The sequence below is a fragment of the Otolemur garnettii genome, unplaced genomic scaffold, assembly GCF_000181295.1.
Source record: "Otolemur garnettii isolate 467f Iridium unplaced genomic scaffold, OtoGar3 scaffold00025, whole genome shotgun sequence".
Classification (NCBI taxonomy): Eukaryota; Metazoa; Chordata; class Mammalia; order Primates; family Galagidae; genus Otolemur; species Otolemur garnettii.
The window spans coordinates 17,767,147-17,778,236 of NW_003852420.1; the positions used below are offsets into that span (position 1 = coordinate 17,767,147).

General features: G+C 40.5%; 1 protein-coding gene across 3 annotated transcripts in view; it reads left to right on the top strand.

Annotated features, from left to right (window-relative positions):
• PHF20 (PHD finger protein 20) overlaps positions 1-11,090 on the top strand; it is a 151,373-nt gene that overhangs the window by 79,897 nt on the left and 60,386 nt on the right. For all 3 annotated transcript variants that reach the window (XM_003788136.3, XM_023512185.1, XM_023512186.1), the window contains exons 6-9: positions 2,802-3,189; positions 8,528-8,641; positions 9,307-9,486; positions 9,998-10,177. In XM_003788136.3, the coding sequence (XP_003788184.1) occupies positions 2,802-3,189; positions 8,528-8,641; positions 9,307-9,486; positions 9,998-10,177 (862 nt within the window). The remainder of the gene's footprint in view (positions 1-2,801; positions 3,190-8,527; positions 8,642-9,306; positions 9,487-9,997; positions 10,178-11,090) is intronic.

Here is an 11,090-nt window from a genome sequence, read left to right on the forward strand (position 1 = left end):
GGCTGGGGATTCGAACCCACCACCTTAGGTGTACGTGGCTGGCGCCTTAGCCGGTTGAGCTATAGGCGCCGAGCCCGTGTTTATGTTTTAATGAAAAAGTTGAGGGTAGAGATTAAAATTTGGATATTGGTGTTTATTAAAATTCTAATTATTGCTGATTTTAGCCATTGAGACAGTAAAGCAGTTTATTAAAAGATTTCGTCAATGATGTCAAGGCATCATTGTAACTAGTTACTTATCTCTGGATAGTGGTTGATGAGATAATGTTTGATGCTAAAACCTATTGCCTTTTCCCATAATAACCAAGTGCTTCTATTTATCACAGATTTTAATAAATTCTTATACATACACTTAGCAGTTTCAAAGGATTGTAATACATAATACCTTTAAAGTAGCCTCAAGAATGTTACTGTCTTTTGCTTGTTTTCCTCTTCAGAAAATTGAGAAAATTCTAAAGCTTGGGTCCTACTGATGCTTTCTCTGTGGTCATTTGTCTCTCAGGTATCCAAAGAGCCACACAGTACTCTCAAATGTTTTTTTGGCCTTACATGTGGCACTTTTTGTGTTAGGTGTGTGGAATGAATTAATACAGATAGAGGAGCAAATGATAAATTTGTTCAGAGTTGGCTGATTGTATCCAGAACCTCCAAAAATGGAAATCCAGGGCTCCAGATAATAAATATTCAACTGTTTACTCTGCTTTACTCAATAAACAATTAATAGAACTCATGGGGCTTTGGCTTACAGATGGGTGCCTTAACCTGGGGAGGAATTCTGACTGTAGTACGTTAGTTCTCAGTTTCCAGAAGCCTTTGAGTATCTATGTCACCATAGTTTTGGCAGGACTTTGATCACAAGCCCCTGGCTTTTGGACTTATTTTTTCTTCTCAAGAGGATAGTGGTTTGGCTAAAGATGTCTGTCAGGACAATTAAATTTTTTTTCATGTGATATTAGAATACATTGAGATTTTGTTTTTTAGAAACACACTGCCTAAATGTTTTGATAGTCTACATTTTGGCAACATTTATTGTTTTGAAATTAACATGTTTGCTATAGAAAATTTAAAAAGTATAGGAAAGCCCAAAGAAAGTAAAAACTCTGTGATTCCCATCGCTAAGATATAGTGCTCATAATGTTGTGGTGTTAGGTCTTTCTGTGTTTTTGGTAAAACACACACACACACACATATATATATGTGTGTGTGTGTATCTATTTTCAGAATTGGAGTCACGTGACATTTTACTGTTTTATAACTTTCTCTCTCAACAAATTAACATTTTCCCCAACTTCCTTGATACTCTTAGAATATGACTGTTAGTAGCTATATTGTATTCTATAATAAGTATGTAACTGTACCCTGTGTAACCATTTCCCAAATAGTGATTAAGGATATTTACAGATATGGGTGCCCAAGGATGATTATTCTGTTAGCAAATTCCATTTCTAGGAATTCATTCTTGTTCAAAGATACAAACTTTTTAAGTTTTTTGACCCAAATTGTCCCCCATCCCACACCATGACTGCAATTTATATTTTTATCAGCTGTTACTGAGAGTGTATGTTCTCAGCCTTGGTTGCTGGCTGCCAGCTGCTTTTAAAATAATTTGGGGGACTTGAAAAATTATTCCTTTGTTTATTATTTTTCCCTGTGGGAAAAATTTTTTCATTTGCTGAGTATTTAGCCACTTTTTTCTGCTTCCAGCAAAAATATTTGTGCCCAGTGTGTGCCAGTTGTTTAGATCCTATGTGAATGTGATATGCTGGTCCCTGCTTTGGAGCTCTTAGAAGATACATATATATGATATGTATAGATATGTTTTATATATATGTATAATCTTAATTACAGTTTTGGAATCTCTAGAGCTTTCAGAGCTGGCTTTATTATAACAGAGTTACACTAGGACTCAAGATTTTTTAGGATGGGGCTGAGTATGGTGGCTCATACTTATAATCCTAGCACTCTGGGAGGCCAAGACAGGAGGATTGCTTGAGCTCAGGAGTTCGAGACCAACCTGAACAAGAGTGATACCCTGTCTCTACTAAAATTAGAAAAACTAGCCAGGCATTGTGGCAGGCATCTGTACTCCTGGCTTCTTGGGAGGCTGAGGCAGGAGAATCACTTGAACTCAGGAGTTTGAGGTTACTGTGAGTTAGTCTGAGGCCATGGTACTCTAGCCTTGCTGACAGAACCAGCCTGTTATCTAAAAAGATTTTTAGGAAGCAACATTTCCTTCCAGTGGATAAAACTCAAGAGTAGCTCAGCAATGTAGTAGGTGGCTTGTTGATTGAGCAGTCTTTTATCCAGTAGAGGAAGTAGAGACTCTCATTCTGGGTTGCACAATCTTTACAGTTTTCCTGTTGAACTTTTCAGTTACCAACTAGGGTTTTTCTCTACACAAGCTATCAGCATATACTGGTGAACTGGGCCAGGCCTCTGAAAAGCCGGGGTCAGTATAGTCATGCTCAAGATAAGGAGGACAGAGCATGGAGGCCTTTTCTTAGGATACTTTGTTGGAAAGCTTGCTTTCCAGAATCTTATTTTCTAGTGATTTATTCACCCTAATAAGGCAAATGGCTCTTTCTCAGAAGGAATTGAACATGAGAGTTATTTTTCTTAAGTTTAGGATTGGTTCTCAAATCTCAGGGCCAGTGGATATTTTCAGTGGTTCTTTGTATTATGTGACCTAGTTTATGTCATCTTTTAATTTGTTTGTTTGTCTTTATAAGTTTACAAAAAACCTCCTAATTTTGTATTTGCAAGCAATCACAAAGTGTTTCATCGCTATTTTGCTCATTTTAGAATATTGTGGGTAATGCTAGGCCTAAAGAAACAGATCACAAAAGTCTTTCATCATCTCCTGATAAACGAGAGAAGTTTAAAGAGCAGAGAAAAGCCACAGTCAATGTGAAGAAAGACAAGGAAGACAAAGCCTTAAAGACAGAAAAGCGACCCAAGCAGCCTGATAAAGAAGGAAAGTTAATCTGTTCTGAAAAGGGGAAGGTGTCAGAGAAAAGCCTTCCCAAGAACGAAAAGGAAGATAAGGAGAACATTTCAGAAAATGATAGAGAGTATTCTACAGATGCCCAAGTGGATAAGAAACCTGAAAATGACATTGTGAAGAGTCCACAAGAAAACTTGAAGGAGCCAAAAAGAAAACGAGGCAGACCGCCTTCTATAGCTCCTACTGGTGAGTTTCCCAAGTGTACTCTGCGGAAGTCTCACAGACTTCTTCTGTGGCCCTTTGTGGTTCTTTGTAACTTCTGTACTTCAGTCCTTCATTTTTGTGACTGATGTTGAACTGTCTTGTGATCTGGAAACAGGTTGTGTCCATGGAGCTAAATTTAAGTGAGACCTGTATCCAGGTGAATCTTTAAGTTGGAGAGCATGTTTGTGACTGAGCTGCTGGGATATTAGTAAACTACTAGATTTTTCACTTTGTGCCTGTCTGCCTGATGTCAGCTTAAGTAAGCTTAACAGAGCCTGGAATCGGGAAATATAATTTTAATGAGATAGACATGAAAGAGGAAGGGAGGAAAAGTAAAAAAGTGTGGGCATGTGAAGAAGGCAGAGACAAAGGAACACTGGAGCTAGGGAGGCAAGAGGCATGGCTGATTTTGAAATTGAGCTCTCTGGAGAGTGGAAATTCAACAATCTTAAGTAAGACTTTGAGGTTGCTAATTGGTAAGAGTCAGGGGTGGAGGCTATAGATTTAGGGAAGAATGAATAGTTGTATTTTTTTTTTTAAGTTGAAATTTGGAATTCTTCTAAAACAACCAAGAAAAGAATAAACTCTGCAGAGCGCGGTGCTGTAATGTAGCACTCTGGGAGGCAGAGGTCGGTGGATACCTTTAGCTCAGGAGTTTGAGACAAGCCTGAGTAAGACTGAGACCTGTCTGTAAAAAAAAAAAGCTAGGCACTGTGGTAGGCACCTGTAGTCCCAGCTGCTCAGGAGGCTAAGGCAGGAGGATCTTGTGAACCCAAGAATTTGAGGTTGTTGTGAGCTATGACACCCTGGTACTCTGCTGATACAAACAAAGTGAGACTGCTGTCTCCAAAAAAGGGAATAAACTAAATATTCATTAGGATTCCTTCCTAAACTAAATAGTCATTCTCCAGATTAATTCAGTGGCAGGAAGAGCCCCCTAGGGTCCCTGAACTGAACTGCCTATGATGTGGTTTGGGTCTTCAGACATTTTTACAGATGTGTATACTCTACATGAATATTGGAAATCCATAGCACATTTTAAAGCAGTGTCTACAGTTTTTTCTCAAAAGTTTAATAGCTACAATGGATGCAATGGATATATATCTACAGTATGAAGACTGGCACGGTGGCACAAACCTGTAATCCCGTCTGCTCAGGAGGCTGAGGTGGAAGGGTTGCTTGAGTCCAGCAGTTTGAGACCAGCCTGAATAACACAGTGAGACTCTGTCTCAAAACAAAACAAAAATATGTAAAAATATGATATAGAATATATCATCATCAGAACTGTGGAACTACAGAGGTACCTTATTCATCATTTTCTAATGATGTAGAGTATGAAGCCAGTCCTATCAAGTCAGACTACTGTCATTTCAAACTTAATTTCTATGGGAAAATTTTTTTTGTTCACTTCACATAGATTGGCACTCACTTTCATTAGACAGCTTTCTCACACTTGAGTTCTAATTTTACTTTCTTTCAAACTTAAGGTGACTACTTAAAAACTTAAAATTACAGATGACCTGCACTCTTACTATATTTCCTTTTTTTTTTTTTTTTTTTTAAATTTAAGAGACAGAGTTTCACTTTGTCACCCGTGGTAGAGTGCTGTGGTGTCACAGCTCACAACAACCTCCAGCTCTTGGGCTTAGGTGATTCTCTTGCCTCAGCCTCTCGAGTAGCTGAGACTATAGGTGGCCACCTCAAGGCCCAACTATTTTTTTTGTTGCAGTTTGGCTGGGGCTGGGTTTGAACCTGCCACCCTTGGTATATGGGACCGGCGCCCTACTCTCTGAGCCACAGGCGCCACCCTCGTACTATATTTCCATTGGATGACACCGGCCTTAAGTTCCCTGGCTTTCTCAACAGAGATTTGGGAATTAAGCCCAAATACCCAAGGGATCTGTGATCTGTGCTGAATTGACCTCTGTGTGTTCAGAATGGTGCTAGTTGTGTACTACCCTTAGGAAAATTGAAAATATAACTTTGTGTTCAGAAGAGGAACCTCCAGTTGAGAAAGTCCAAAAGATTCAAACTTCTAGGAGGAGCAACATGTTAAGATATGGGATGAGGGCTCGGCGCCTGTGGCTCAAGCGGCTAAGGCGCCAGCCACATACACCTAAGGTGGTGGGTTCAAATCCAGCCCGGGCCCGCCAAACAACAATAATGGCTGCAACCATAAAATAGCTGGGCGTTGTGGCCGGCGCCTGTGGTCCCAGCTACTTGGGAGGCTGAGGCAGGAGACTCGCTTGAGCCCAGGAGTTGGAGGTTGCTGTGAGCAGTGAAGCCATGGCACCCTACCCAGGGAGACAGCTTGAGGCTCTGTCTCAAAAAAAAAAAAAAAATGGGATGAGTGAGAGACAGGCCTTTTTATTTAGGTAAAGTGGGAGAAGGGCAGTTATACAAAGAGTGGTAGAAAATGCAAATTAGCCTATAAGTCTAGCACTCAAGGGGCCGAGACAGGTGGATTGCTTGAGCTCAGTTCAAGACCACCAGCCTGAGCAAGAGGGAGACCTCATCTGTTACCAAAAAAAAAAAAAAAAAAATGCAAACTAGCAGAAATCAGACATGTCTTCAGCTCAGTTTAGGAGAGTGTGAGTGTAAGAACTAAGTGTTGAAAATGATTTCCTTTATTCATGCTCTGGCTTATGTTCTCTTAAATTTTGTACCCCAGTTTGCAGACCGCTCTTGTGACTTCACTTGGGTAAGAAAAGGGGGAAAGCGGCATTTAGTTTGTTGCTTTTATAAGTGTAGCATTTTTTTTTTTTTTTAAATTAAGACTGAGTCTCAAGCTGTTGCCCTGGGTTGAGTGCAGGTGTCACAGCTCACAGCAACCTCCAGTTCATGGGCTTAAGCAATTCTCTTGTCTCAGCCTCCCAAGTAGCTGGGACTACAGGCACTCTCCACAGTGCCCAGCTGTTTTTTTGGTTGTAGTTGTCGTTGTTTGGCAGGCCCAGGCTGGATTCGAACCTGCCAGTGCTGGTGTATGTGGCCAGTGCCCGAGCTGCTGAGCTATAGGCACAGATGGAAAAGTGTAGCATTTTATACCAGATAGAATAAACTTAGTAGAGAAAGGGTATTTTCCAAGTTTACTTTTAAACCCTTGCCTGAGGCCTTTGTAAAAACAGATTCTAGCCATGCCTCAGTCTTCCTTGTTCTGACTGTATGGGGACTTGGGAATATGAATTTGTTAAAGAGTTTCCTAGATGATTTTTACTGTAAAGAAGAGTTTGGGAAGCTCTCAAATTCTAGAGTCAGCTTCCATTTGTATATGATATCAAAGGGAAGAAGGATTGCCAAATATCCCACATATAGTTCAAATCCTCTTAAAAGTTGCTTGGAATAAGTTCATTGACTTGGTAGAGGCTTGAGTGTCTGTACAGGCTTGATTAGGAGCAGGATCTGAGCTATTTAGAGAGGGTTGTTTGTATTTGTGTTGAATCTGGAATGTGTATGATCTCCAAGTTCCCACCACTTAGAACAAAATAATGTTGGGAAGATTGAACACAGGAAAAGCCAAGGAGTTCAGCGCTGTCATCAGGTTTCTTCCTCACGGCTTAGCCTTGTCTCTGTTTGCCATGGCCAACTGAAGCTGCAGATGTTAGACCAGTCTTTTCTCTCTTCCTTGCTTTCCCCTTTCTCCTCTCTCCTTTCTCCCTTCCTCTGACCCCTTCCTTCCTGCTAGACTTCAGTTTCTTTTCCTTTATTCTTCCTTCTGCTTACCTTTCAGATTCTCATCTTTTCTGATTGCGGGAGAGCTTCTTTTAAGAAGGTTAGGTTAGGTTTAAAACTAGTATTCTTCAAGGGTTTAGTGTCTGCTGCTAAGCTGAAGATCAACAGCCTTGCCTAAACATTGATTGTCAAGTAATAGAGTCTCCTGAGATTTTTCTGAGAATGTTTTTAAGAGAATATTAAAAAAATATATTTTTTAAAAGAGACAGAGTCTTACTTTGTCACCCTTAGTAGAGTGCCATGGTGTCACAGATCATAGCAACCTCCGGCTTTTGGACTTAGGTGATTCTCTTGCCTCAGCCTCCTGAGTAGCTGGGACTATAGGTGCCAGCCACAACACCCCGCTATTTTTTTGTTGCAGTTTGGCTAGGGCCTGGTTTGAACCTGCCACCCTTGGTGTATGGTGCCAGCCCCCTACCCACCTAGCCACAGGCACTGCCCCAGAGGGTATAAATGTCGATATTCTACTTGGATCCTCTAAACTAGGACCAATGCCAAAATAACTAGTATAGCGGGTAGAGATTGCAGACAATAGTGAAGCCCTAGTCCTAGGGTGTACATTTTAGGAATTAGCCTATGTGATAGATTTCCTAAGTATTGGACAGGTCAGAGTTTTGTTTTTTGTTTTTTGTTTTTTTTTTTGAGACAGAGCCTCAAGCTATCCCCCTGGGTAGAGAGCTATGGCATCACAGCTCACAGCAACGTCCAGCTCCTGGGCTCAAGCGAGTCTCCTGCCTCAGCCTCCCAAGTAACTGGGACCATAGGTGCCCGCCACAACGCCTGGCTATTTTTTTTTGGTTGCAGCCATCGTTGTTTGGCGGGTCCAGGCTGGATTCGAACCCACCACCTTAGGTGTATGTGGCTGGCACCTTGGCCACTTGAGCCACAGGCGCCGAGCCAGGACAGGTCAATTTTTGATGAGAAAATTTGATGGTGATAAAAATGACCTTTCTATTGCCCTTGCACTTTCCTATTTTAAAGCAGTCATGTTGGGTTGTGGTTTTTTGTTTTTTTTTTTTTAAACAGAGTCTCACTATGTCACCCTGGGTAGAATGCTGTGGTGTCACAGCTCACAGAAACCTCAAACTCTTAGGCTTAAGAGATTCTCTTGCCTCAGCCTCCCAAGTAGCTGGGACTATAGATGCCTGCCACAACACCCTGCTATTTTGTTGTTGTTGCAGTTGTCATTGTTGTTTAGCAGACCCAGGCCAGGCTTGCACCCACCAGCCTCCTTGTATGTGACTGGCGCCCTACTCACTGAGCTATGGGCACCGATCCAGGATGTGGTGTTTTAAAGAGAGGGTTTAAGGAGAGAAGTATAATGACTGGACTTGGGTCATAGCAGAGACCAAACAAAGAGATTCAGGAGGTTAATTTGCAAGGCATCTGCATCTCCCATAGGGAAGTATTTTCTCACTCATTTAACTTTTTGTTCCTTTTACCTTAAGTAAGGATACCCTTTTGAGGGTCTGTATCTAATGCAGTGATGTATGTGTGTATTCATATATACATGTTTTATTTTTATATAAAATGAGAAATTAGACACTAAGAAATTGCATATCTTTTTTGTATGGTTTTATAAACATCGTAGCTGTGGATTCAAACTCTCAAACTTTGCAACCAATAACTTTGGAATTGAGAAGACGGAAGATATCAAAAGGAAATGAAATCCCATTAAAACGTCCTCGGCTTGACAAAAATTCATGTGAGTCTCTGGTTTGGGTATATGTGGCTAGAATTTGATGTTGTTTGGGTCACCCTACCTATATACATCCTGTCGCCCATTCCCTATAGGCTCTAATGCTTGTTCTTGGTCAATGAGCTAAATGTGAGTGGGGTGTGGGTATATGAGAAAGAGTTTCTGCTAGAAGAAAAATCCAAAAACACAAACTTTATTCATGTTGAGTAGTATCATCTCCATATCCATAAACTAAATTTGATTTGCATTCAACTAGAAATTTAAGAAGGATGGATTTCCTATGCTGAGTGAAACTTTTTACAGAAATACCCTGTTAGCTCCAAAAAAGGATTTGTGATGGCTCTAAGTAAGGCTCTTATAAACCTTTTGACTTTGGTACATAGACTTTTATGTTGGGAAGAGAATAGAACTTAGTTGTCAAGATTGGAACATGACCTGGCATATACTTTCAGACCATGGATCATTAAAAAAGTGAAATTCTATCCTGGTAGAGAGATTTTGCCTTACTTAAAAATATAAACTAGTAAAGGATATTTCCTTTTGTCATTAGTCTAACTTTCCAGAAGTTTCTCTATAATCCCTTATAGAGGCAACCAGCCCAGGAATCTGTAGTAGCAGTGTTATTTCTTCTTGTTGGTCTCTTGAGTACAACCCTCTTAATGGTTTAATAGCCCAAGAGAAGTCAAAAAACTACTCGGAAAACACTGACAAAGACTTGTCAAGGAGACGGTCCTCCCGGCTATCCACTAATGGAACCCATGAGATCCTAGATTCTGACTTGGTGGTACCAGATTTGGTTGATACGGATCCTTTGCAAGACACGTTGTCTAGTACCAAGGAATCTAAAGAAGGTGAGTCAAATTCTGTTCTGGAATTGTTTTGCCAACTTGGTGCCTGCCTAGTGAGAACCAATCTGAATCATTGTGTAACCCCTTCCACAAGTGTTAGATGGTCTTGAAATCAAATTATTGGATGGTTTACAGTGTTTTTATAATACATTGTTCTTTGGTGATGATTCATTCAATAGATGAAACTTTCTGGATGCATTTATGGCTCATACTGCTTATATGCCACTGCATGTTGTTGGTACACTGCTTGAAGAGCCCTGCCTCTCTGTCTTTCTGGTGACTTCTTGTTAACATTTTTAGTAATTCCTCCTTTCACTTTCATCTTTTTGAGATGCTCACAGGCCAGGCTATATGTGCTAAAACCTGTGGATGTATTCTTGTGTGGTGTGAGATGGATGACTTTCTTCTGGGGGAAAAAAAAAAAAGTCCCTGGCTTCTGTAGTTTGTTGTGGGACTTTTGCTTCCCAGCTTATGTACAAGTGTATGTTCTCCAAGCTTTCTTTTTTTCTTCTAGGTCAGTTGAAATCTCCTTTGGAAGCTGGCCAGGTCTCATCTGCATTGACTTGCCACTCTTCTGGGAATGGATTGGGAGCTGCAGGCTTGGAATTGAATAGCCAGTCAATGGGAGAAAACACTATGAAAACGGAACCGGTTTCTCCCCTTGCCAAACTGCAAGAGATTTCAACTGTGGAAGGTTCATATTTGGAGTTAACTTAATCTTCTTATACATACTTTTGCTTTGACTTTCATTGTAAACTAGAAAAAATTGACTTTTCTAATGTTTTACCTTTTATTACTCCTTCCTTGTTTTATTGCTGTACCTCTTTGATTTCTAAATTTGTTTTCCCTTTCCTTTCCTGGGTTAGTATGACTAGGGATTTATCAATTTTGCTAATAGGTTTCAAAAAACCTATCTTTTACTTTTAATTTTCTCTATTGCTTGTCTTTTAAAAATATTGATTTCTGTTTTGATCTTTATTTTTCTTCCTTCAACTTCTTTTAGAACCTTAGGTAATTGAAGTTTGAGCTTCTTTCCTTTCTAATAGAAGCATTTAAAGTTATAAATTTACTAGTAAGCACTGCTTTAGCTGCATCCTACAGATTTTTTATGTTGTGTTTTTATTTTTAAGAGAAAAGAGGAGGGCTGAGTGCAGTGGCTCATGCGTGTAATCCTAGCATTCTGGGAGCCTGAGGTGGGTAGATCGCTTAAGCTTAGGAGTTTGAGAGAATGGCGGAGCAAGAGCAAGACCCCATCTCTACTAAAAAAAAAAAGAAAGAAAGAAAAACTAGCCAGATGTCATGGTAGGTGCCTGTAGTCCCAGCTACTCAGGAGGCTGAGGCAAGAAGATCACTTGAGCTCAACAGTTTGAGGTTGCTATGAGGTATGATGACACCATCGCACTCTACCCAGATCAATAGAGCAAGACTGTGTCTTAAAAAAAAAAAAATTCCATTGTAGTCTGGGCACCTGTGGCTCAAGTGGCTAAGGCGCCAGCCATATACACCCAAGGTGGTGGGTTCGAATCCAGCCCAGGCCTGCCAAACAACAATGATGGCTGCAACCAAAAAATAGCCAGGCATTGTGGCGGGCGCCCGTGGTCCCAGCT